Raw genomic sequence first — 26948 nt, 5'->3', positions numbered from 1 at the left:
GCTTCCCCATCCTGAGGGCACATGTGCCGTATAACATAACCCGACCACAGGGTAAGGCCCCGAGTTCACGGTTCCAGGGGCCATGCAGGGCGCGTGCTTGGTGGTGGCGGGAGAGAGCTGGGGGCGTGTTAGACCCAGCCCCCCGGTCCTCTCTTACGGCTGCGGGTCTCAGCTTTCCTCTCCCAGGGCTGTAAGGCCAGTGTCCCAGAGGCGCACAGAGAGGCACCTAATTAAGCCTGTTTTGCCAGTGGAGAAAGGAGACCCAGAGAAGCCCCCAACCTCAGGACCCCCTGTCTTCTGGTTTCTGCTTCCACGCCAAGGTTTTGCCACCTCCTCCCAGCAGGAGACTCAGCAAAGGGCTTTGACACAGAGACCCCCGAGCATGGACGCTCCACGTGGGTCTGCGGAGGGACCACACTTCCTTCCAGTCGCCCACATTTCCCTGGCGGCCCAGGGGGAGCCCCTGTGGCCGTCCAGCTCGATCCAGCTCCAGCTGTCTCATGGGCCTCAGGGGCCCCCTCAAGGAGAAGGAGGGATACAGAGTGGGTGCAGGGTTGCCCTGGCGACCAAGCAGCAGGCAGGGAGGAAGGGGAGAGAGGCCAAGAGGGGACGGAGGCGGACAGCGGGAGCCCCGGGGGGAGGATGATGGGACTGACGGGCCAGAGCCATTGCAGGCAGAGCCCGCGGGCCGCGGCCACCACTCCCACAGCAGGACCAGCCCACGGGAGGCCCTCAGGGGCAGCTGGTCAGTCGGCCTTGCGTCTCCCTCCCCACAGGGAACCTGGAACAGGCCAACGAGGAGCTGCGGGCCATCATCAAGAAGATCTGGAAGCGGACCAGCATGAAGCTGCTGGACCAGGTGGTGCCGCCTGCGGGAGGTGAGTCACCCCACCCCGGGCGTAGGCGAGTCCTGAGTCCAGGCTGCGGGAGGCCTGCCCTTTCGGGCTGGAGCCTGGTCCAAGCCTGAGGTCACAGAGGAGGCCGAGCTAGGCCCCCCGATGCCTGGAGGTTTGGCAGAACTTCAAGGAAACTCTGCAAAGCAGAGCTTTCCCCAGAACCTGCCGGGCTGGGTGCTCTGGGAATGATGGGGTCCTGGAGAAGGAGCCCCCCGGGACGCCCCTTCCTGTTCCTCCCGGGGCAGTGTTTGTCGACTCTGTCAACTGTCCTCCGTATACAGTTGCCAAAGTATGGGCACAACACTTTAATGTGAAATCTGTTAAAATCAAATGTTTTTCTGTAAATAAATACTCAGGGGCCCAAATTTCTAGTTAACTGACCAAACGCTCGTCTGCACCCACTGTTATGAATAAGTTTGTGTTTAAAGGAAACAAACAGTGTTGACATTGTTGACATTTTGCGTTTGTCTTTTGGAAGTAAGGGCTTATGGACCATCTTTAAATAAGTACAGACAGCTCTGGGCACACACGTGGGGTAAGTGCAGGCTGATCGCGGGGTCCAGCCCCATGGGGATCACATTCACGGAGCGGTGCCGTCAGGGACACAGTTTTCTGAAAATGTGCACCCTTCCTGCTCAGGTTGAAACAAAACAAAGTGGTCTTCCATCCACTTAAACAGCAGGTATATTCCTGGGAAACTGGAATATCACAGCCGTGCAGGTCCCACGTGGAGCCGAGTGAGGGTCTTAGCTCAGGTGGTTATAGCGGGAGGTCCCCCCACAGACGTCTGGCGTGGCCTTGGCAGGGTGCAAAGGTAGTATTCACTGTGCTTTTCGGGACACGTCCAGAGCCACGTCATTCACGCCAGCAGCATCCCCAAAACATGGTGACAATCGCAGTGACACTGAGAAAGTCCTATACATTCCCAAAACACTCCTGCTGCCCCTGACAAGACCCACCCCCGAAAGGAAGGCAGGCCTGGGGACGGGCGCCACGCGGCCTGGCGCCACACGCACCGCGCCCCTCAATGCCCATCGCGGCTCTGTGGCGCCTGCTCTAGGAGCTGGTTCTCACCTGCTGAGTAGCTGACCCCAGGCTGGTGGTGAGCGCCCCGCGGATTCAGGACCAAGGGGGCCACACTTCCCGCCAGCGCCAGTCTTCCCTGATTCATGGCAGACAGGGCTCGGGCATCCCCTCCACGTGGGGCTGGGGCCCCTGCCGGCCGCACGGAAGGCAAGCAGCTGTGGGTTTGGCTAGTCTCACGAGACAGCTAGGAGCAGGGGAGCCATCACAGCCCCCAGATGCAACCCAAAAGCCTTCTCCAGGCCTTCCGCCCCCTCCTCCCTCAAGAAACGGAAGATGGGGGAGGGGGGGCTCCTCTTGGGGCAGGGACTGCTCCCCTCGGGGCGCCACTCGCTTCTCACCACCCACTTCGTTCCCAAGACGGAGGCTGATTCTGTCTTGTGTCACTTGGGGAGCAGCCCAGCCACGGGGTTAGAAAGCCCCAAAAAAGATGGGGGGCCTGCGCCCCTCCCACCTGCCCTTAAGCAGAACGCTAGCCCTTAGGGGCCTGGGCGATTATCATTGGGCACCCGGAGCTTCGGAATCTTAAAAGAGTTAATCCACAAGGTCAGTTAAGTAAAAAATGCAAGGTGGGAAATAAGTTTGACAACAGGCTACTTTTTCTGTGAAAAAAAGAGGGGGTAGGAATATATTTGCTTATTTGCAGGAAGCATTTGCATAAAGAATCTCTGGGGAAATAAGAAACGAAAAAGAAAGGTTATCTAATAGGAGGTGGGGGGAGAGACTCTTCACTGTACACACACCTTTTTGTATATTTTTGTCTTTTTGAACCACGTGCATGGAGAGCCTCTTCCAAAAAATTTAATTGAGAAAACTTAAGAAGGCGCGGAGGCTGAAGAAAGGCTCCTGAAGCCTGGCCACGCCCCCCGTTTACGCCCTGCTCACCCTGTCCTCCCTTTGCTCTCAGATGATGAGGTCACGGTGGGCAAGTTTTACGCTACTTTCCTGATCCAAGAGTATTTCCGGAAATTCAAGAAGCGCAAAGAGCAGGGCCTGGTGGGCAAGCCCTCCCAGAGGAACGCCCTGTCCCTGCAGGTGAGGGGTCCTCGCCCCCCCCGGGGAACCTGGCACCCTCCTCTCGCCTCTGCCAGGTCCGGGGCTCTCACGGGCTGGCTGGAGGCGGGTCCCTTCCTGAGGGCCCTGAGCCTTCCCCAAGGTGGATGCTGCAGGGTTGACCCTCCCCTCCTGTGGCCTCGCAGCCCGCAGAGCTCGGGGAGTTGGCCGGGGGGGGGGGTCTGCTGACGCCCCCGAAACAGCCCCTCCCAACATGCCTTCATGCCCTGTGGGCCTCCGGAGGCTGGCCTGCTGCGGGGAGAGGCACAGGGGCGGATGGGTGGCAGGTGGGGCACCAGGGCCCTCACACATCATCCCCCTGGGCTCCAGGCTGGTCTGCGCACCCTGCATGACCTCGGGCCCGAGATCCGCCGGGCCATCTCCGGGGACCTGACCGCCGAGGAGGAGCTGGACAAGGCCATGAAGGAGGCTGTGTCCACGGCCTCGGAAGATGACATCTTCAGGGTAGGGGGGTGCCCCGGCCGCGGTCTTCCGCCTCCGTAAAGCTGGGTTTGGAGCAGAAGGGTGGGCTGGCGTCCTGAATCCAGGGAGGAAGCCCTGAGTCTTCGGCAGGATCCCAGCTCCCCGCCCCCAGCCCTCCCCCAAGCCCTCCCCCAGCCCTCCCCCCAGCCCTCCCCCAGCCCTCCACCTCATCCAAGCCTAGTAGTCCTTCCCAAGCCGGGGCTCCCCGGAGCCGGCAGCTCACAGAGCATCACTGGCCCTCGGAGAAGGCGTGAGGGAGCTGTTTTGCTAAGGAATGTTTTTTAGGAGACGTTTCTACATTACACGTTGCAAAGTGCTGGCCTCTGTGCCACGTCGAATCCACAGCCTATTTTGTTTGCCAACATTTGAAAATCTGGCTCATTCAATAAAAATCTAGACTTCTATCCTCTCCTGAAAAAACCAGAAGATGTGCGGTAGCAGGCAGCAGAGGTCTGGAAGCCAGTGGCAATCTTGACTTAGACCATGAGGTCTCCAGGCCCCAAAGCCCCCTCCAGCCTCCTCTCTCCCCTCCTGGATACCGAGGCTGCCGTCAGTTTTATACATTTTTTTAAATTTTATTTAATTTTTTTTTAATCTATTTTATAAATTTATTTATTTTGGCTGCGTTGGGTCTTCGTTGCTGCGCGCGGACTTTCTCTAGTTGCGGCGAGTGGGAGCTGCTCTTCATTGCAGTGCGCGGGCTTTTCATTGCTGTGGCTTCTCTCGTTGCGGAGCACGGGCTGTAGGCGCACAGGCTTCAGTAGTTGTGGCACGTAGTCTCAGTAGTTGTGTCTCATGGGCTCTAGAGTGCAGGCTCAGTAGTTGGGGCGCATGGGCTTAGTTGCTCCGCGGCATGTGGGATCTTCCCGGACCAGGGCTTGAACCCGTGTTCCCTGCACTGGCAGGCAGGTTCCTAACCACTGCGCCACCAGGTGAGCCCCTGCCATCAGTTTTAACAGTGAAAACTAGTGCCCACTGGAATTCTGGGGCCCTTGCACCCAGCTCTCTTCATGAATCCCCAAGGCATTTGGCTAAAAATCCTATAGCAAGTGAGACACTACCACCCAGAACTGCGCTAGGGCCTCTCACCCCGCCTCCCGGCCCCAGCAGGCTCCCAGGCGGTGGAAGCATGGGGGTGAGAGGAGCCCATCACCCTGAGGCTGTCTTGTCCTCACCACCCTCCTCCTTGTCACTGTGAAACGTCCGTCACTGAATGGCCTCGGGGACACACTAGCATGTCAGTGTGACCCCAAGAGACCCCCCAGCCTTGCAGGCAGCTACTTGCCCACTTGCCCGGGACAAGGGGGGGAAGTCGGGGGAAAACACTGGTTCCTGATTTGAAATCTAAGACTCTCCCAGGGGAAAGGAGGCCAGAGTGTAATTGGTGTAGTAACTAAGCCCTTCTTATTCTCAGAACCGTTTGGCCAACGTAGCTCCTAGCTCAGTGAGCCAGTTGGATTCTTTTTTTAAATCCCATTAGAACCTTTGGGCCCTGTTTTCCACCCCTCGGCCCTCACATGCCCCACTGCTGCAGTGAAGGGTCTCCACCTGAGACTCGGCCACGTGTTGCTCGGCGGGGCTGAGCTCCCGGTGGAGAAGGTGAGGCGGCCGTGGGCGGGCCCCCCCCCCCCCACATACCCCTCCGTCTCGCCTGCAGAGGGCCGGCGGCCTGTTCGGCAACCACGTGGGCTACTACCCCAGCGACAGCCGGAGCACCTTCCCCCAGACCTTCACCACCCAGCGCCCTCTGCACATCAGCAAGGCGGGCACCAGCCAGGGTGGCGCGGAGTCGCCCTCCCACGAGAAGCTGGTGGACTCCACCTTCACCCCCAGCAGCTACTCGTCCATGGGTTCCAACGCCAACATCAACAACGCCAACAACACCGCCCTGGGCCGCTGCCCCTGCCCTGCCGGCCAGCCCGGTGCTGTCAGCGTCAGCACCGTGGAGGGCCGTGGGCCCCCCTTGTCCCCTGCTGTCCAGGTGCAGGGGGCCTCGTGGAGGCTCAGCTCCAAGAGGTGAGCAAGGGGTTGCACGGGAGGGGCTTGGGGAGGAGCATTTGACCCCTCAGTCCTCCAGCTGGGGTGGAGGCTGCTGCCCAGACCCCAGCCAGAGGGCGGCCAACGCAGCCTCCCGGGTCCTGCAGCCGTTCTCGGGAGGCCCCGTGACACCTGACCGGCAGGTGTCCCGAGGTGCGCACCTCTGGACGGGGCCTTCTCTGCTTTCTCCCCCGAAGCAGAGAGGCCCTGGCCCCGATGCCCGAGATGTTTGCATCCTGGAGACACCACCGTCTCCGTCCCCTGGGCCTTTCTCAAGTCTCTGCCCAAACCTGGCCTTGGGCCCCCAGGGGATGGGGCAGGCCCACCCCGTCTTCTTAGTGCCCTTCTCGTCCCTGGGAGGAGGCATTCTGGAGGCAGGAGGCCCTTCGCTGGGTGCTTGCCTGCTCTGACCCCACGCGGGATCATTCCTGGCAGTCCTGACGTCTCCCGGCTCCTGTCCCTTTCTTTTCTCCCACCCGCTGCTCCCTGGTGCCCCAGGACCCACTGCCATGATGTGCTGGGGCGGTCGGCACCTACTTCCACGCCCTGGGCTTCGGCAAGTGCCTCACTTATATCAGCAGCTCCAGGCTCCCAGGCCCGGGAGGATCTGAACACTTCACCCTTAGCTGAGCTGCCCCTCCGAGCGGGACAGCAGCCCCCAGCAGCCCCGTTTCTGGGGCAGACCTCCTTTCCTCCCCTCCAGCTCAGATCCAGAAGTGATCTTTTCTAAATCCCTGCACAAGTGTCCTGAGCTGCGTTCATCCCAGAGGCCAGCTCCCGGCCTCCCGGTGTTCACGTCCCTTCGTCACGCCCGCGTTAGCCGAGGTTCCAGCCCGGGCCGTGTCCCGCCCATCGCAGCTCACGGCTGAGTGCAGTGGCGCCAGCTCTGGCCTCAGGTCCTGCACACGGCGGCCCGCGGGGGGTGTCCCCAGCCCACGTCGCGCCCCTCCCACGCCAGCAAGAGCGTGCAGCGTCTCCCGTGTCAGTCACCGGGGGCAGGGCACCATCGGTCAGGGCCTCCGCCAGAGATCCGCCCAGACCCTCCCCGAGTGGCTCACAGGCGCAGGGTCAAAGCTGGCCACTGACCCCGCACTCAGATCTGAGAGGATAAGCTGGAATATCTCCCAGAGGCCCTGGGAGCCTGAGCATAAAGTGGGCCCCAGCACCCAGGACCTACAGAAAGAAAGGTGGAGGGAGACACCGAGCAGGACACAGACAGGAAGGGAGGACAGAGACCAGAGCGAAAGGCCACGTGACCAAGTGAGCAGTAGACCAGGGCCTGGAGAGCGAGAAGCTCAGTCTGAGGCACATTCTGGTGTAGAAGGTCTGCAGCTCAGGGGGACTCAGGCTCGGGGGGCTCAGGCTCACTCCCCACTGCTCAGAAGAACGAACCCCTTTGTGAGGCCTCTCCTCTGTGCTTTGCTCTAAGGAGTCAACACCAAATCAAAAGCGTGTCACGTACGACACCAGGAAGTCCTCAGCTCTGCCCAGCAAATGCCCACAAGCCCGGCTGTCTGCAGCACAGGGAAGGGACCACCCCCTCGCTGGTCCCCCCCCCAATAGTGCGGCCGGCCCTGAGCCGGGCAGGCAGACGGTGTTACTGGTGGGGACACTAGTCATGGGTGGGCTACATGACTTACCCCAGAGTGTAACTGAACCGGGTCAGAATCAGATCCCCTAGGATCCTAACCCGGAGGCCCTTCCCCCCCCATGGAACCCTTATGGTAACACTTCTCGGCTCCATCGGTGGTCGTGTGTGTGTGTGTGTGTGTGTGTGTGTGTATGTGTGTGTATTTGTGTGTATTTGTGTGTATTTGTGTGTGTATGTGTGTATGTATGCGTATGTGTGTGTCTGTGTGTGTGTGTCTCTGTGTGTATGTGTGTGTGTATTTGTGTGTGTATGTGTGTATATGTGTGTGTCTGTGTGTGTCTCTGTGTGTGTGTATGTGTGTGTGTACGTGTGTGTTCTGTGTGTGTGTCTGTGTGTGCATGTCTGTGTGTGTATGTGTGTGTGTGTATGTGTGTGTGTATGTGTGTGTGTCTGCGTGTGTGTATGTGTGTGTATTTGTGTATGTGTGTATATGTGTGTGTCTGTGTCTGTGTCTGTGTGTGTATGTGTGTATGTGTGTGTGTCTGTGTCTGTGTGTATGTGTGTGTATTTGTGTGTCTGTGTGTGTGTGCATGTCTGTGTGTGTCTGTGTGTATGTGTGTGTGTGTATGTGTGTGTGTCTGTATGTGTGTGTGTCTGTGTATGTGTGTATGTGTGTGTGTATGTGTGTGTCTGTGTGTGTGTGTGTGTGCGTGTGTGTGTGTCTGTGTGATGCGTCACCTGCCTGGGGGAGGGGAGGGGCTGGCGGTTGCTGACTTTTGTCTCTACCCCGGACACTTTAGGCGCCCCTCCCGGGACAGCCTGATAGCCATGGTGTGTCAGGACGAGGCCCCTCGGGATGAGACTTGTGACCTGAGGATGGATGAGGACGCCGAGTACGGCAGCGAGCCCAGCCTGATCTGCACGGAGATGTGAGCTTTGCCCTCTCCGGCTGCCCGAGAAGGGGAGGGTAGGGGGTGACGGGCGGGTCCCTGGAATCCTCCTCTGGCAGCAGCAAAGCAGAGGAAGCCCCCCACCCTCATGCGCACGGTCCCCTCGTTGGCTTGGCGCTTCCTCATGACACGATGTTTTCAGGAAAACTGCTAAACGTTGTTTCCTAGGCTTTCTTGACACGTGTACATATTGACAATTAAATATTCGTGAAACTGCCTATAATAAAGCTGCCAGCAGAGGGCGCTGTTGTCAGCCGTAGCTGAGATTTCCATCGCAGCCGGAATTTTTTAAGAGAAGGGTTTTTAAACTGCAGATCCAGACCCATTAGGAAGCTGTGACATTTGCTTAGTCGGTTACAATCAACACTTTTAAAAGAAATCATGGCACAGAATAGCATAGAATAGGCTAGAAAAGGACAATAGGAAATAGCGTATTCAAAGTCACAAAGGTATTGTTATTTTGTGACGCATTTGTTGCCAAGTCCCATAAAATGTATTTGTGACTGTGAGTTGCGTTCACAAAGCTGACCCTGTGTTAGAAGATTTCCTGAGAGGAACACTTTATCACAAGGAAGGACCAGGCCTTTCAGCTTTCACGGTTCAGAGGATGCAGGTTAACACATGGCCACATACCCGAGAAGTCAAGAAGAGCATCTGTTCCCACCATCTAGGCTCTTGGCGCGTGCTTGGTACTTGCAGGCCCTCTGCTAGATGGTGGACGAACCGGCCTCGGCACCCACGGGAGGCCACAGGCTGGTTAAGGAGCTAAGAGGACCTCAGAGGAGGAAAATAAAGATTTCCTCAGCAGCTGCTCACAGAGTGGTGCAGATGGCGAGAGTACAGACGCTCAGAGAAGGTCAAGTTCGGAGAGAGGCACCAGGCACGAGGTCACACAGAAGCTGGGGCTTCAAGAGTGGTTACGGTCTGGATACGAAGAAAATGTAACAGGGAGGGTGACCAAGCTGAACATGACAGGCAAGCACAGTGGCTTTCATCCAGAACCCTCCCTGCATGTCTGCAAATGCTTGCAGGAGCACAGGCTCTGTCCTCGAAGTACGTGGAGTCACACCAGGCACAGGCGGTGGCCTCGTCTGTGACACGAAGGGCTTAGAACACAAGCGGGCGTCTGGGGTGCAGATGGCTCCACTAGGGGTTGCAAAATCAACTTAGGGACTGCAATGGCTTTTTTCAGTGAAATAGCCCAGGCCAAGGTAGAACAGAGGCTCTCGGGTGCAGCGGATTCAGGGAAGGTAATCATGGACCCGAGTCCAGCCCTTGGGCACGTCTGTCGTGTGCCCTGGGCCAGGAGGAGCCGTTTCTCACTGAGTTCCCGTTAGAAGGCCCAGGAGCTGTTGACTCACTAGACACCCCCAAGGGCCCACAGCTGCCCCTCACCGATGACCGCACGTTCGCGCTCTTGCTGACCAAGGGTGGGCAGGCCCGGAGAGTGAGGGGGCACAAGCGTGGCCTCGCGCTGGGAGTGGCCGTGGTAGACGGCATCCGCCTGTGAGCACGCCAGTGCAGAGAGGAGCTGCAGGCCCAGAATTTGTTTCCAGCTTTCTCAGCAGCGGTGGTCCCCCTGCCTCGAATCACAAGTGCAGGAGGACGCACGGGACACAGGCGGAAGGAGCCGCGGGAACATCTGTGACAGCAGAGAGCGTGGCCTTTAGAGAGCACAGAGTGGGGGTCCCCTCACTAGGGAAAAAGCAGGCTGCCCGGAGGTTACAGTGCCCATTGTCCTCTGCTCCAGGCTCTCCTACCAGGACGACGAGAATCGGCAGCTGGCGCCCCCTGAGGAGGACAGGAGAGACATCCATCTCTCTCCGAAGAGGGGCTTCCTGCGCTCCGCCTCCCTAGGTAACCTCAGACCCTCTCTCTAAAGGTGACCACCCCCCCGTGACGGTGGCCAGGCACACAGGGGTGACTGAGGAACGTCATCTCGTGGGGCTCAAGTGGCCCACGGTTGGGCTGGACCCGGACTGGACGTGTGCTAATGCGGCACCTCAGTGAGGGGCCCAGGGCGGGGGGAGGGGGCATCCTTGCCCCTCCCTTGGTGTGAGCTGTCGGGGCCGTGTCATCTTCTTCTCTCTCTTTTTTTTTTTTTTTTAATATTTATTTATTTGGTTGTGCCGGGTCTTAATTGTGGCTCACCGGCTCCTTAATTGCAGCATGCAGGCTCCTTAGTTGTGGCATGCATGTGGGATCTAGTTCCCTGACCAGGGATCGAACCCGGGCCCCTTGTATTGGGACCACAGAGTCTTATCCACTGCGCCACCAGGGAAGTCCCCCGTGTCATCTTCTGTGCTGACCCATCACTTGCTCCGCAGGTCGAAGGGCCTCCTTCCACCTTGAGTGTCTGAAGCAACAGAAGAATCCAGGGGGAGACATCTCTCAGAAGACAGTTCTGCCCCTGCATCTCGTTCACCATCAGGTAGCCCCCACTTTGGGACAGGCCACAGGCCACCACCGAGCAGGCTAGACAACCCCGTGATGATCGTGCACCAAATCCCCCAGATGCCCGTCAGCCTTCCTGTCCAGACCACAGCTGTGTCCCCACCCCTGGCCCTAACAGCCCCCGGGGAGGGGGCTCTTCCCACACGAGGACCGTGCTCTCCCGGACGGGAGACCCGGGAGGTCCTCCTGGACAGCAGGAGCCCCTCTGGAGGCTGGAAGGACCAGCTGCTCCGGGTCGGCCTGAGCATTCTCCTCCCAGTGGCCAGATGTTCCCTCCCCAGACATGGCTACACGACAGGCAGGTGCGGTCATACCTAGAGCCATAAGACACCTGGACATTTAGCTACACAAAAATCCACCCACTGGAATATGGAAATGACCAGAGAGTGTTCCAGCAGCGTGGTCAGGGACAGGGATGATGTCAGGAAGGCGGGTCCAGGCAGATTCAGCAGTTGAACCGGCTCTTGGCCTGGGTGATGCCAAAAGATGGCGAGATCCAAGACCCCAGCACCAAGCTGCTCTTAGGACCATAGAACTGACGGAGATTTCCAACAATTAGGGGCTGAACTAGATTCTCCCACCTTCTTCCCTCTGATTACACACTCCCTTACCACGGGCCTCTGCTTTAAATGACTTTTTTATCCCCAAAGGCATTCAGTGCCAACCACAGCTTACAGTCGGCATAAGACAGCCAGCGTGGCTCTGCCAGGGCGATGGTATTTCTGCTCAAGGAAATACACGATTTTGCTCAGCCTGTGTGCCATCGCACGAATACGCGTGGTCTCCACAGGGCTTTCTGGAATGTCGAGCAGAGCCTTACGCTTCCCTCAGATGCCCAGGGACCCAGGACCCCAGACTGGGGGCCCTTGAGAGCAGTGGGCAGGGAGGCCAGCAGGCTGGGGGACACCGCGTGGGCTTCTCTGAGAGATTTCTAGAAGCTGATTTCACCCGTCTCTGCTTATCGTGCTGGAAGGAAAACCTCCCTCGATTTACAGCCTCCCCCTATGCTTCTGAGCTGCCCTCTGACCCTTGCGGCCACGTCCCACCCTCTCTGCCCCTCGGGCTGAGCCTCCCCACCAGGCAGTGCTGCTTCCTTGGACCCATCACGTCAGAGCAGGTGGAGAGGATCCGTGGCTCACGGGGGAAGGGGCCAGGGCTAGAGAGCAGGTGACCTGGATCCCACTGGCCCGTGGCTTTCTGAGCTTAGAGGAGAAAGATCCCTGCAGACTGACGGTCACAGAGTCTATTTAGGGCGGTTGAGACCAGCTCCAGGTCCGGGTGCCTGACCGAGAGGGTGCGAGCATTGGGCAGTGGGACACGGCTGAGGCCGCCTGACCCGCACTCTCGTGTCGTGTCCACAGGCGCTGGCGGTGGCGGGCCTGAGCCCCCTCCTGCAGAGAAGCCATCCCCCTGGCGCCCTCTCCCCGCCGCATGCAACGCCCCCTGCCACGCCTGGCCCGGCCTGGCCCCTGCGGCCTGTGCCCACCTTGCGGCTGGAGGGGGCTGAGTCCAGTGACAAGCTCACCAGCAGCTTCCCATCCGTCCACTGCGGCCCCTGGGCCGGGGAGCCCACGCCCTGTGGGGCCAGCGGCGGCATCCGGAGGGCCCGGCCCGTGTCCCTCACTGTGCCCAGCCCAGCAGGGCCCCAGGGCCGGCCCTTCCACGGCAGCGCCAGCAGCCTGGTGGAGGCGGTGAGTAGGCTGAGCCACGCGGGCCGGGCAGGGGCCCCACGGGCAGAATGGAGGGGCCCTGTGGGGTGTCAAGTGTCCTGGCCAGAAAGACCCTCAGTCAGGTCTCAAGTCCACGTGAGCGCCCAGCCCGGCCGAGGAAGGGCGGTCACACTGGCCGGGGAGCAGGGGAGCCATGGCGGGGGCTGTGAGGGCACGTGGGGTGGGAGCCGCGGGCGGGGGCTGGGGTGTATTCCAGGCTCACCTGCTGCTCCCCGAGGCCGCCAGGAAGGGGGCAGACGCTTCGGGACAGAGCGGGCAGGGGCCGGGTGTGTCCTGCACATACATGCGTGCACGCACACACACACACACACACACACACACACACACACACACGCATCGTCCCCGGGATCCTCACCCCCAGAAACGCAGCCAGCGGCACTGGGCCAAGTGTCACCAGAGGAGACTGAAGACTCCTGGAAAGAGTCATGTGGGCGTCCTGGGGCGCCGGGTGGGTGGGAGGGAAGGACCAAGGCCCCTGTGGCCTCCGTGCGCCCAGGCTGCCTGCGTTTGAGGACGGTGCCCCTGCCCCGCCGTCTCTCCTCTGGCCCGCACGCCCCTCATGCTCGCAGAGGTGCTCCGTCCCACTCCTGCCCGGTGCGCAAGCACACACACGTGTACTCACGTGATGCACACACACACGAGCACACGCACACGCATACACACACTCTCCTCCCGAAGTGACCAGTCGGAATCCCCTGCGCCGGCCCCGAAGGGAAGAGCCGGGCTCAGGAGTAACGCCGTCCCGGCCCCCTCTCCCCCAGGTCTTGATCTCAGAAGGACTGGGGCAGTTTGCTCAGGATCCCAGGTTCCTCGAGGCCACCACCCAGGAGCTGGCCGACGCCTGCGACATGACCATCGAGGAGATGGAGAGCGCGGCCGACAACATCCTTAGCGGGGGCGCCCGGCAGAGCCCCAACGGTACCCTGCTCCCGTGTGCAAACTGCAGGGACCCAGGGCCAGACCGAGAGGGGGGCGCGGAGGACGCGGCCTGGGCGCCCAGCCCCGAGCCCCACCAGGGCGGAGAGGAGTCCCGGGACAGCAGGGCCTTCGCCAGCAGCCTGTAGCAGCCGGGCCGGAGATGCCGGGTTTTTATTTGTCTCCATGTTCCTAATGGGTCCGTTTCAGAAGTGCCTCACTGTTCCCGTGACCTGGAGTTAACCGGAACAGCGTCTTCATTCACTTCGTAGGGACAAGACCGAGTCGGCGGCCAGGAGAGAAGCAGCCGCGGTCCGTGTCCGGCGGGGAGCGGTGGGGGGAGGGCGCGGGCACCAGGGAGGGCCCCCCCACCCCCCGCGGCCGCCTCGGCTCCCTCAGCCCTCACCCAAAGGACCCTACGCCAAACGGGTGTCTTTCAACTCTGCTTGTCAAGAACTCGTTTTGCACATATTCTGTACGAGCCTCACCGTCCCCATAGAGCCAGGGCCCTGTGCCTTCACGGAAGGAAGGAGGCCCCGGCCAGGCCCTGGGGAGGGGAGGGCGCTGCAGCTCCAAGCCAAGGCTGGCCACCGCCCCCTGCGCCACCCGTGTCTGGACCCCCTTCCCACTCGGCCACGGTCACGGCCACGCCGCACCGTTGCCGCCGGGGGAGCGGGCACGCCCGCCGGGACAAGACCGGTGGTGCTGAGCGTCTGTCCAGCGCTCTTTTGTTTGGGGATTTGACATTTTTCTTCACAGCATGTTGCAGTTTTCATTTGGGGGGTTTTGTTTTTTTATACTTTTGTTTTCCCAGGGGGAGGGGAGGGAGAAGAGTGTTTACAAAGTTTTGCAGCCACCCACCTTACCGTTTTCACTTTTGCAAATGTAAATCGGGTTCAGTTTTGTTGTATTATTTAACGGTCGTGGTTTCCTTTTCTACGGAGGATTCAACAGAGCTGCCGTGGGAGAGTTTTACCAGCCGTGGTGTGTGCCCAATAGTTTGTTATCATTTCCTTAGGTAGTGACAAGATTTCTTCGGTTTGGTTTCATAATTTAAAGGTGATCAGCAATGCACTTGGTAGGGTCTTGCACAAATGTGTGTAGTAGCGCGTGCCCGAGAGAGGAAGCAGCACGGGGTCTCAGCGAGTGTGTGTGCCGTGTGTACGGTGGGGTGTGTGTGTGCGGGCGTGGGCTGAGTCTGCAGCCACGCCGCGCCCGGGCCGCCAGTCCGCCCGCAGTTCCCCTTGGGGCTTAAGGGTGGGGAGCTGTAAATCTGGGGCTGTTTGAAAGCAAAAGCAAACCACTGTCTCTGCTTCTGAAACGGGAATCAGTAACTGCATTTTCTGTCCCACAAGATATGCAAAAACAATGCAATAATATTCATTTTAAAAACACAGTTGTGAGTTGTGTTGGCATTAAAACCGTGTTTAAAAAACCACACAGAAATGTAAGGGGGAAACTCAGAAGGCGTTTTGCCTCGATTTGTTCCGTGTAACGTTTCACTGCATTGATGGTGTTTCTGCTGAAGAGGCCGTTATACTTGAATTCAGGTCAGTCTCAGTATTTTACAAATATTTTTTTAAAACTGAATTGCAATTGTGCCAGGCGAATATAATGAATTAAGTTTGTTTTTGGATTCACTTCTTGTATATTTGCTGCATGTAAGTAAATCATTTTGTATTTGGAGTGTGACAGGCTTCACCTTTGAGCTCGTAAGTGCTTTTCTACGTGTGGCTGGGGAAAAAGGGGACAGCTTTTCTTGTCATTTGTGTGACAAGTGCCGGCACTACCCGTGTGGGTCCCGATGCAAGCTTGGGCATCACTGTTTTGCATGTCTTGTGTTCTCTTCCATTTCCCTCAGTTTTCCCCAGACGGGGTAATAGGTGCATCCGTGTCTTGCTTTGAGAGACCAGGACCCGTCTTTTTCCCGCGCCACTCTGTCTGCTCTGCCCTGGTTTTCAGAGTTGGAATTTCTCCGGGGAGAGCCCTGCACTGTGAGGGGCCGTGAGGCGCCCTAAGCCGCCTCTTTGGTCACCGGGTCCCCCCTGGGAAAGGTGGCTGACCTTACCCTTCACCACCCCCCGCCCTGGCACAAGCGTTCCTTAGGGAAGTGCCCATTGACAGGGAGAGCGGAGGGGAGGGGTCCTCAGCCGACAGCAGGGGCCGGAGCCAGGCAGCAGGTGCATCCTGTCCGTCCAAAGCCAAGTCCGTCCTGCTCGCTTCTCCATCTTTCACTCATTCTGGAACAGGATGTCCTCCAGCCCACCCCTCGCGGTACGGCAGCCACGGAGGGACAAGGACCGGGGGCGGGCGGTGCGTGGGGAACTCGTGGTGAGGGCAGGGCCGGAGGCATTGTGGGGGCGTCTCTCTGCCCCTGCACCCACCTGGACATCACCCGGGTGCTACATCCTTCAAACAGGTTCCGACAGTGACTGATTCGGGGGAAGCAGGACCCAACTGTTCATCCAGACCTTCCCCGTTGAGTCTCTTCCAGCGCCGGGCTTGCTCAGCCCTTCTTGGCGCTGACTTACATGAGCAACTTAGAAGTCAAAGCCGGGCAGCGCCCACTGCTCCGTGAAGATGAGTTTTCCTGTGGTGAACAGATGCGCATGCCCCCAGGTGAACACATACAAGGGCTGCTCCCTATTCCTCCAAGCCCAGCCCTTCCAGTCTCTGGGCTCCTTCTTGGTGCCATCGAGGTCTTGTAGGAGTTACATTCAGGTCCCTTGTCCCGTTTCCCTTCTGCCGCGGCTGCTAGGGTCTTAGTTCTGATGGAGAGCGGAGCCCTTTGAGGTTGATCCCCAGCTCTTGCTGTGCATTTGGCCCCTGGATAGAGCCGTGGACTCTTAGCTGACCTCACACACGCCGGCACACACTCGGCCTTCTCGTGCTGTCTTCTGTTTTCCTTCTGGGCTTTTCGTCTGTGTCACCGAATCTCAGCGACCGGCTTGTGCTGGGCTTATGCCAGCTACTCCCAGGGCTCCACCAAGCGCATCCCCCCCCATCACCGCGCGCACTGCAGGCGTGCTCCTCCTTTGCCGTCAGCTCTGTCTCTGTCGGGAAGACCCATCCAGTGGGGGGGGGGGGGTCTTCCCGGGCCAGAGCTCAGGACCAGCGAGGGTGGGACGGACACGCGGCACCCGTCCTCCCAAGCCTCATCTGTGGCGCGGTCTCCACCTCTGCATCCAAAACAGAATCTTCCCATGACCCTGGAAAGCAGAACTGTTGTGTCTTCTGAAGCCCTTGAGCAGCAGGAGAAAAGCCATGATGGCCAAGGACCTGAGGCACTTGAGGAGGTTAGGCTCAGGGCTTGGTGAAGCTGGTCTGTGTGGAGTTTAGTCTCAGGGCTTGGTGAAGCTGGTCTGTGTGGAGTTTAGGCTCAGGGCTTGGTGAAGCTGGTCTGTGTTTGGCCCCCGACGGACCAGCCTCTTGTTTCCAGCTCAATCTTACAGTTACTCACGTGCTTGACTTGATTCCCAGCTGTTTCCTTTCCACCCCCCTCCTAGAAGGTTCTACTGGGTCTTGGGTTAAGATGCAGGCATTTCCCCCAGATTTTGGCTTGATCCGTGAATTTTTCTCTGCTTTGCTTCAGAAGCTCTTCGTCCAGTCTCTTCCCTCATCTTCTCAGTCTGACTGGGACCCAAGGGTCTGCCTTACCCGTCTTTATCCTCCTCCACGCCGCGGCTTCCGAGCTGCGGGGCCTCGTCCTGAGCTGTCCGTCACTTCCTGCCGGCCGTCCTCCCGCCACACCGTCTCCCCATCAGTTAGCTGAGGGCACCACACCCTCCAAGGCCAATGTAATGTCTTTCTGAGGAAGAAGAGCCCCTGAAAGGGAGGAGCTTGGAGGTCATCGAGGGGGTGAGGGCTGCTTTCCAGGGGCCAGTTGAGAGCATGTGTCCCCCACCCCATAGGCCAAGCAACAGAGCGGAACTTAGACCAGCACAGGGAGGAGGCCGCGTGGTTGAGGCCTGCAGCCTCGTCAGACCATCGTCACAGGCATTGCTAGGCACGGGGGTGGCAGCTCCGCACCCAGCGAGACCTGGAAGGACGGGCGTGTCGCTGTCCAAGAGGCCAAGGGCCGGGCGACCTGGTGTCGACCCTCTAAGCCGCTGGTCAGTCGAACCAGAGCCCAGGCCAGGTCTGTTTTTTTAAAGACCAGGCTCTGGTCTGCGGAAAGTACCAGTACTGAACCGAAGGGAAACTGGGGCAAAAGGGGGCATGTTTTGACCCCCTGTGTCTGCTCCCGTTTTGCGGAAGGAAGTGTCCGGTGTGACTGCCCACCGTGGCCGGGACAGCGGAGGGGCGGAGGCCTCAAGATCGACCGTAGAAGAAGAGAAAAATAAAAGTGCTCTGGTGCTGTTTTCCCAGCCAAACCGTTGTCTCTGGCTGGTAGGGGTGTCTGCCACCCTGTCCCCCTCTCTGCGGACACTCCTCCCGCGTGTGGGCCACGGGCTCCAGTGGGACGACAGGCGAGCTGGGGGGATACCCCGAGGTAACCACAGGAAGCCAGCGCCCAGCTCTCCTGGCAGCTGCGCCCGCATCAGGGTGGGCCTCCCCCCCTTTCCCCAGCCCCCGTTTTCCCTCTTCCCCCGGTTCAGTGAGAGGGGGCCTGTGAGCAGATTCTAACATAGTTTCTTTGTGAAGCCATTTCTGGTTTTAACTTTATTTATTTATTTATTTTTGTTTCCAACGAGACCCTGCTTTGTGAGGCCAGGCAGCAAACCATCAGGTAAATGCGTTTCTGCCAGGGTTCCGCATCGCTGGGGAGAGACCGGCACCCCACACGCGCGCACGCCGACACATGCTCTTGCACACGCGCACGCACCCTGACGGGGCAGGCGCTGGCCCTCGGGCTGGGACCAGGACGCCCGGCTTTGTCCTCCTCTCAGAAGGCCGCGTGCTGACTGGAGAGAGAAGCAGCGGTGCTCCCCCGGGTGGAAGTGTGCCGTCCGGACTGAATTCTACCATGAACTAAGTATCATTTCTCTTCATGGAGAAAATACCACCGCTCTTAAAGTCAAGATGTTTTCTTGCCATGATTTTAGGAGGTTTGGTCCACAGCAGGCGGGTGGCGAAGGCCCTGAGGCTCCCTGGTGTCTTAGAACAGCCTCCTTGTGGGCTCTCTGAAGGGGAACTGGCGATGCAGTGGAATACATGGAATATACCGTTAGGCTGAGTTGGGCAAATCGCTGAACCCTGAGAGCAGTCGGAGGTGGGACCATCCGTGGACATTCCCTTTCTCCCCTAAATCAGGGACGCCCAGATGGGGACTAGAGGGCGGAACAAGGGTTTGGATGTCACATCAGCCGAGCCCACAGCCTCCTGTGGGTTGGGGCTGCCTTGCTGCAGGCGCCTCCCCTTTTGTGGGGCATCCAGGCACCCAGGTTTCAGAACAAGTAGTGTGACTTGGATGCGGCTCCTGGAAAGGTAGTGTGACAGTCCACATGAATCAGACATTTACAACAATTCACCACCTGGGAGGACTCGTGAGTGAGAAAATGTTTCACCGAGCTCACATCTGAGCCGCTCTGGGGTCAGAGGCTGCCTGTTTCAGGGGAGGGCCATGTCTGTAGGAGACGCGGAGGTGGGCACAGTGCTTCCTAGTCACGGTGCGGCCCGGAGGCTCCCGCCCCGCCATCCTTGGTGCCCCTGGGTTTGTGGGCCGGCGCGAGGGAGAAGGGGGCCCGGCCTCGGTCGCCACCCGCTGCCCTGGCTCCTGAGGGCGTGGCCTGCGGGGCCCCAAAGCCCAGAGCAGGGGGCAGGGGAGGACCTGTCCCTAGACGGGTCACTGGGTTCCAAGCCCCCCTCCCCCAAGATGTCCCACCGTGGAGACACCATGCTGAGGCTTGAAAGGGAAAAACAGAACTTGGGACTCAAGGGTAGACGGTTTTTAAAGAAACAATCCAGCACCAAGGTCTCCTTCAGAAGGCGGTCCTGGAGACCCCGATGCCGAGGCCCCTTACTGCCTGCACGTCAAGGGCATCCCACCCACCCTCCGAGTCTGGCCTTGACCTCCCTGCCTGCTCCCCTCCACTGTTCTTCCAGAGCCTTGAGGGAATAAGGTCTGGCTCTGGAGGCTGGGATGTCCAAGGCACAAGCAGGTCTGGACTAGTCTGTGATGTAGCAGCAAGAACCACCGTGGAAAACACACGTCCACTAAGAATAAGGGTGACGGGCCCCCCATTGGTTGGTGAAGCTCCAGAGTGTCTATCGCTGTCACAATTTCCCTGTTTTATTTTGACGCCCCTGAGCTACCAAGACAAGGTCCTCCGTGCGGGAGGTACGGACGCAGCCCCTCCACCCGCCTCGCCTCTCGTCCCGGCTCGGACCCCCTTCATCCTCCGACCCACCGAATCATGCTCGTTCTCAGAGGTCGGGGCCCCCACCGCCATCGCCCCTGCACCCATCCCTTCCCCACCCCCTGCGTCCCGTACACCTCCCTCCGGGCCCTGCGGCTTCACAGCCTCATGTTGTAAATACTGTTGTACAGTTTGTAATCATCAAATCACCCCGAGTCAGCGGCCTCGCCTGGGTCCCTTCTCACCTCGAGAAAGACCAGGGAATCGAGAAGAGCTTCAGGGCCATCTCTGTGTGAGACGCTGTGTATATTCCTGTAAGATTGCATTTTTATCTAAGGAATGATGTTATTTAAAAAACAAACCAAAAAAAAACAAAAAACAAGAATTGCAAATAAATTTCTTAACAATGTCTACGTTGGTTCGGTCGGGTCACCCCTCTCGCCTTCTCGTCCCATTTCCTAGACTCACAGAAACGCCTTTAACTCTCAGACGACACTCTCATCCCCCAAAGGGGAGGACGGCCAGGGGAACGCGGGGAACCTGACCCCGGGGATGGTCTCTGACCTCATTTCAGCAACTCGTCTCATCCCTCAGGTCTTCCTTCCAGTGAAAAGGTTAACACAAGAATGGTCAAAGGTTGACAAGGGACAATAGGAGAAATTAAATGGTTGATCCACAGAAGACAAGAGCTGCCCCCACCCCAAAATCGGGAAAGGCACAAAATTGGTTTTGAATGAAGGAGAGGGAGGGGGGAAGGAAGGGGAGAGAAGTCGGGGGATGAGATCATGTATGTGAAAGTACTTTGGAGACTTTCCTGGCGGTCCAGTGGTTAGAACCCCACGCTTTCACTGCCGAGGGGCACAGGTTCAGTCCAAGGTCAGGGAACTAAGACCCCGCAAGCCTCATGGCACAGCCAAAATATTTAAAAAATAATAATAATACTTTGAAGGCTATAAATAGGCAAGTTGTTTTCTTTTTTTTTTTTTTGATTATTAAACAGACTCAGACAAACCTTTCAGAATAATTCCCTGTGTAAAAATAACTTGTCCCAGAAATAACGTCTTAGTTGGATACAGTTACGAGATCGTCCCCGTGGACGATTGAGTCCATTCCGGCAATTACGAGTCATCGCCGCCCTCCCTCCTCCTCTGCTGGAGCCCCCTCGGCCCCAACCCTGCCCCCCAACCTGGACCCTGGGCTCTGGAGTCCAGGCTCGAAGGAGAGGAACACGCGTGGAGGCTACTTGTCCAGCTTCCAGAGCAGGAGCTGGGACCTCGGGTCACGGTCAGCTGTGAGGTATCACTAGGTAGCAGCAATGACTGAAGTGCCAAAGTTTGAGAATGATGCTTTCGATCATCCGGAACAGACTGGAGACTTGCCCTGTGATGAATCTGCTCTGCTTGCATTTTGGATGCTTCCTCAAGTGGGACGGAAGGAGCCAGGCTTCGCCCCGGGAGCGGTCACCACGCGAGCAGCCCTCACGCATGGACGGCCTCCCTGCTACTCTGCTCTCTGGGTCAGCGTGTAGGCCTGGCCAGCCCCTCCCCATCCTCAGGTCTGCTTCTGCCCGCTTCCTCCTTTCTCCCCACAAGGGGATGCGATTGTTGGTCTGACTGCCCAGAGAAGTCGATATGCATTGGGCCCATTACAAGGGGGCAGGATGGCTGTGTGGTGGAAAGTCAGTGGACACACCTGACACTCTCTCCTGCGCTTGCTTTTTCCCGCTTTCTTTCTGTGTATCCCCATCTTGCTCCCTGTTTGCACGCGGTTTGCCAGGTAGGTGGGCTCGGCAGGCTCTCAAGCCCCTGCTCTCAGAGGCCCATCTCGACCCATCAGCCCAAAGGTCAGGCCGCAGGAAATGGGCCTGGAAGACCCTCGGCTGCCCGTGAGCCGAGCGAGGGGCTCAGCCCAGCCTTGGCAGAGCCCCACCGTGAACATTATCAGACACCTTTCCAGCTAATAACGAAAGGCACCTATGCTTTTCATGGGCTGCAGCTCCTCGTACATAATTTCCTTTCTAATGCAGTCATCAGGTGAAAACGTCCCTTGGAGCCGTGGCTGCATTTGGAAGCACTGAATGCAGCCAGCGCCGGCCAGGGTGCTGCTGGGACGGCCCCCACTTCTGGGACGGCATGCAGGCCCCTTCCCTGAGCAGAGGTGCCCACTGTCCTGTGGAAGTCCCATGGGCTAGGAGCTCACACAGACGCTGAGTGGCCCGGGGGGGACCGAGCCAGCTGTCAGGCCCAGGGCCACACTTTTCCCCCTGCTTTATGACCCTGGGCTGGACCCTGTGGCATTTCTCCTTTGCTGGATGCCTTGAGGTTGGGTTTGTCAGGAGACAGGACAGATGTCCTGGAAGGGCCCAGGAGGCCATGCGGGAAGACGGGGATTCCTCCCAATGGGCTGCTTCTTACTGCAGCGGCCACCTTGGGGGCCCCGTGAGCCGGCTCCCTGCCCGCTCTGGCCGGTCTCTCCGTCCCCCGCAGACGGCTCGCCCCTGTGCAGCCGCACCGTCCTCCACGTCCAGGCTGCCTCGGCCCTCGTGGCAGAAGCTGCCCTCCGGTACTTCCATAAACCTAGAGTCCTCTCTCAACCCCTGTAGGTAGTTAACCACCTCTGACTCGTTAACCAGTCTTTGTGTTAGCCTCTCCCTGTTCAAATGACTGGAGTGGGTTCTGCCCCTGACTGAACATGCCAGTAACCCCTGCGGGGCCCTTGCTTGTCCCGCTGCCTGGAATAGTCGTCACCTGGATGAGTAAATACTCAGACGTGGCTATGCACTGACCACTCGGCATCCGGTCCTTCCTGTGGTTAAGCTGAAGCCCTGAGCAGCCTCCATCTTTTCTTTGAAACAAGAGGCACAGACCTGACCACTGGGCACCATCGCCTGCAACCAGATGAGCCCAGGACAGTGGGGGTGAGAGGCCTGCTTGTGATACAAGCCAGACCTTGACTCCAATTCTGTGAACCTGACTGAGAGCCGTGTCACCACTGCCTACAAGGCCCAGAAACAGGCCCAGATTCTCTGAGACCACGTGCTTCTACCCCCATGGTCCAAAAAAGTGCTTCTTGAGTCCCTAGTATGTACCTGACACTGTTCTGGGCGCTGGGCAGAGAGCAATGCTTGGCTCTGGTTCTGCCCTATGATGCCCCACCCGTCCCAGGAGTAACCCTTCTTCTAACAACACCAAGAATGCACTGGGTGAAGCCTCACCCACAGGCTAGAGTCTCCCCACAGCCCAGCTGAGGTTCTAAGGGGGTGCTGCACAGGCCCTGCACACAGTCTGCACAAAGACGCCCAGCCTGGGGTGGGAGTCAAGGTGCATCTGGAGGCTTTGTGCCTGGGAGCGGGGGTGGGGTGGGGTGTGAGCCCAGCAAGGTCACGTATCTGTGAGAGTATGTGCAACGGAAGGTGCTGGGCCCAGCGCAGAGCCAGTGGGTCATTCAGGACGCTGAGCTGGCCTATGCAGGGGCTCCCTTATCCAGGGAGAAGGGGCAGAAGCAGCAGTGGCCTCGGTCCCTGGCACAAGCCGCTTAGGCTGGGGCTGGGCCAGCTGCTGGAGAGAGCAAAGGAGAATTGTCTCCTGGGATGGAAGAGAAGCACGCCTCCACAGACGCATTGAAGCTGAGACCGCCCAGCTTCTGCTGGCTCCTGTACCAGGTGGGGCCCTGCTGTCAGTGTGCTCATTTTCTATGCTGGGCAACAGATTTCCACAAACTTAACAGCTTACAACACACTTGTATTATCCCACAGCTTCTGTGGGTCAGGAGCCCAGGCTGAGTCCTCTGGCATCTCCTGAAACTACCACACTGGGCTGTGCTCCCATCTGGGGGCTTGACGGGAAGAAGCCCCTTCCAAGTTCATTTAAGTTGTGAGCAGAATTCGATTCCTTTAGTTGTAGGACTAATGCCGAAAGCTCAGCTTCTCTGCACGAGTGCCACATCGAATCTCAGAGACAGAGTTTTGGGTGAAGCAGAAAAGAACAGCTTTGTTGCTTTGCCGGGCAAAGGGGGACACGGTGGGCTCCTGCCTCGAAAACTGTGTCCCAGCCCCAGAGGACTTGATGAGGGGTTTTATAACAATGGCTCCCGGCTGGGGCGCTGGCAGATGAGGGGGTGCGCAGGGTCTCAGGCGGTCGGTCTTCTAATCCTGACGAGCTGCTCTGGTCCCGTTAGTCTCGCCTCAGGCTGCTCCTTCCTTGATGAGCAACTGTTCAAATCCGCCCTTTGGAACCGGGGGAAGGTCATGGAGGCTAGAACCTTGCCTACAAGAGGTGGGGGACCGTAGGGCCTCTCTCGGTTTCAGGACTGAGGTCCCCGTTTTGCTGCTGGCCATCAGCTGGGGGCCCCTCTCACCTCTAAGAGGATGCCTGCACTTCCTTGCCGTGCTCCTGCCCCCAAGGTCCCTCCCTTCAAAGCCAGTAAGGGGGAGTCTTCTATCTCATAGGTGTGACATCTGGTGGGTTAAAAGCAACTCACGGTTCCTGACTGAGCTCAAAAGGGAGGGATTAGGGCTTCCCTGGTGGCGCAATGGTTGAGAGTCCGCCTGCCGATGCAGGGGACACGGGTTCGTGCCCCGGTCCGGGAAGATCCCACATGCTGCGGAGCGGCTGGGCCCGTGAGCCATGGCCGCTGAGGCTGCGCGTCTGGAGCCTGTGCTCCTCAACGGGAGAGGCCACAACAGTGAGAGGCCCGCGTACCGCAAAAAAAAAAAAAAAAAAAAAAAAAGAATCTGACGAAGATTATGAACTCTTTATCCAGGGAAAAGCACATTCACCAATAAACATTTGGCAAATCATTTCCAAGTTTACCAACTTCCTACAGACTATCCACGGGCTTCAGTTTAACAATCCCTGGGGCTAAATGCCTTTTTTTTTTTTCCAGTGGCTCTCTCTGGTTCTAAGTCTTCTTAGAAATGGAAACAGGAAAGTAGCAATTTCCATCCTTGCTAAAACATACCCCCAAGAATGGTGCTGCCATCCCTCACCACATGTTCTGATGGCCAGGATTCTGGAAAATCCCTGTGCTATGAAGATAAGCGATTTAGGCAAGAAAGCCCCGTAGAGCTGTTTATTTGCCTCCCGGAAGTGAAAGCTAATCACTTGTAGAATCTGATGGACCCCTCCCCTCAGGTAATCTCTCTCCATCTTTCAATCTGTTCCATAAAATGTTTAGCAATTTGGAAATTCAGCTTTTGCTAAATTTAGTTGGGGCTGTTGTGTTGAATTTAAATAGACATGTTGTAAATAAAATCATTTTGAAATCTTTTTCTATCAGAACAACAATTAAATTGAGTAAAGTAGGAATTCTATTAAAACATCGTTGTAAAATCTTTCAAAAGTATAACTTTTTCTAGCTCTATCACTGAAACTGAGCCACAGGAACATCACCAATTCAGACTCATGGAACAATTTGGTAATGCTGACCTTAAAAATAAAACTGTTATTTTTCCTGCTAACATGGGTTTATTCAGGAAGAGCAAAGGAATTGTACTTTGGAAGAAGCAAGCTATAGCAAAAGCCATAGGCAAATCCAATGAAGGAGAGGAATGAAACCTTTATAAAGAAAAAGGAGGAAGTTGGGATGGGTTGTTTTGAACAAAAGCCTTTTGAAGAAAAGTGAGAGTCCAAGGCGATGATGCGTCGGTATTCACTGGCTGAGTTGCCGGGTGATTTCTTCTAGGGGATGCGACGCATGTCTCTTCCTGTTGGGGGCTGTGGCTGATGTTCCTTTCCCACAATTGGCCTCAAGTGGTACCTGCGTGAGAGCTCTCCCTTCTGTCCTCCCACCTCTATCTTAGTGAGGCTTCCCTTTACTTATTTTCACAGCATGCAGCCCTAGGACCCTGCATGGGGTCCCTAATTCACCACTAGAAGAATCAAAGCTTGGTGAAGAGTCGCTAATTCCGTACCTTGTTGCCTGAAACACCTTATTCCTGGAAAGGAAGATGCTTTCAGACCACCTGGTGGTACTGAGAACACAAGAACAAGCTCAAAGGATCGTCAGCTGGCCGAGATGTTACGACTTGAACGCTAAAGAGGAAATAATCATTATATTTCATTGGAACAAATCTGAGGAAACTCATGAGCCTGTAATGGTATTCCAGAAGGGGGGACATCAAATGTACTGGAAGGAAATTTCAAGTCATGGAACAGATGAATGTAGGATATATTCATGACGATCATGATATTGACATTAATTGTATTGAAATATAGTCGGCAATATTGTAACAGCTTTGTGGTGATGGATGGTAATTGCTCTTACTGTTGTGACCATGATGTATAAAAATGGAGACTCACTGCGCTGTACACCTGAAACTAATACAATATTGTAAATCAACTATATTTCAATTAAAAAAGTGAACTTTAGCTCACATTGGTGATGCTTTCCACTGGCTGAAAGACAGTAACTGTGGCACAAAGCAGCACCGTACCCTGAGAACTGTGTAGAGTCTGCCGCAACGAGGGCAGGCTACACCTTAGAATCACCTGGGAAACGAGAAAACCCTTACGAGCAGACCCCCGCCCAGACCAAGTGAATCAGTGTGGAGTGGGTGGGGCAGCACCCTGTGAGCCTAACATGTCCCCGGGGGATTTCAAAGGCACGCCCCCTTTCCAAGGGGCGCAGCTGCATAGGCCCCTCGGAGCCTGGGAGCAGGGCCGGCAAACTAGGGCTTTGTTCCAAATCTGGCCACCAGAGGAGCTGAGATGGTTTTTACACTTCTAAGTGGTCGGGGGAAAATATCAAAAAAAAGAGGAATAATACCTTGGGACACATGAAAAGTACATGAAATTCAAACATCAGTCTCCATAAGTAACATTTTCTTGGAACATAGCCACGATCCTGCGTTTACCTACTGTCTCTGGCGGCTTTGGGGCTGTAGGGCAAAGTCAAACATATGGCTGCAAAGCCTAAAACATCTACTCTCCGACCCTTTGCAGAAAGAGCTTGCTGACCCCAGCTTGAAGGGAGTGGGTCTCCAGAGCCCAGCCCCCCTGTGTTGTCTTCCAAGAACTTACCCATCTGGGAAGGTGCCAGAGGTCGAGGGTCAGATGCGGGGAGATCCTCCTCCTTTCCCACCTCTTCTTCCCACCTGCCCTTCTCTCACTTTCAAAAGAGAGGGCGGCCTCTCACCAGCCCCGGGGCATAAAAACCTCCTAAGCAAAGGAACAATTCCAAATATCCGAGTCTAGTAAGATTCCGATGACACGTTTTCAAGTCAGGAGGGTTCCAAATATTGCTTTACCAAAACTGAAAACGACTCCATCAAGTTTCCAGCTGCCAAATCATTAAAAATATTTGGTGACAGATGGCTACGTGATTTTAGGCACATAAGTCAGAAGGCGTTCAAAGAATTGAGTAACATGGTTATGACAGAGCTAGTGACATAATTATGTAAACAAGGTTTTTTGAGTTTTACAGCTGAAATATTTAAAATGCTGAATGTCCCATTCTGT

The 26948-nt window shown here is 57.1% G+C and overlaps 1 protein-coding gene across 1 annotated transcript in view; it reads left to right on the top strand.

Moving 5' to 3' along the window:
- The window catches only part of CACNA1C (calcium voltage-gated channel subunit alpha1 C), a 422079-nt gene extending 400857 nt beyond the window's left edge, over positions 1-21222 (top strand). Inside the window, exons 40-48 of the mRNA XM_089920067.1 lie at positions 777-878; positions 2887-3014; positions 3363-3497; positions 5173-5531; positions 7944-8072; positions 9844-9950; positions 10421-10524; positions 11909-12238; positions 13039-21222. Coding sequence (XP_089776193.1) covers positions 777-878; positions 2887-3014; positions 3363-3497; positions 5173-5531; positions 7944-8072; positions 9844-9950; positions 10421-10524; positions 11909-12238; positions 13039-13341 — 1697 coding nt within the window. The 3' untranslated portion in view covers positions 13342-21222. The remainder of the gene's footprint in view (positions 1-776; positions 879-2886; positions 3015-3362; positions 3498-5172; positions 5532-7943; positions 8073-9843; positions 9951-10420; positions 10525-11908; positions 12239-13038) is intronic.
- Positions 21223-26948: the final 5726 nt, after the last annotated feature.

The sequence above is a fragment of the Delphinapterus leucas genome, chromosome 11 (genome assembly GCF_059928025.1).
Source record: "Delphinapterus leucas isolate spDelLeu-1000000601 "Yukka" chromosome 11, BTC_Dleu_Yukka2, whole genome shotgun sequence".
In the NCBI taxonomy this organism is placed as follows: Eukaryota; Metazoa; Chordata; class Mammalia; order Artiodactyla; family Monodontidae; genus Delphinapterus; species Delphinapterus leucas.
Note: the sequence above shows the minus strand (reverse complement) of the source record. Positions and strands in the feature narration are given on the sequence as shown.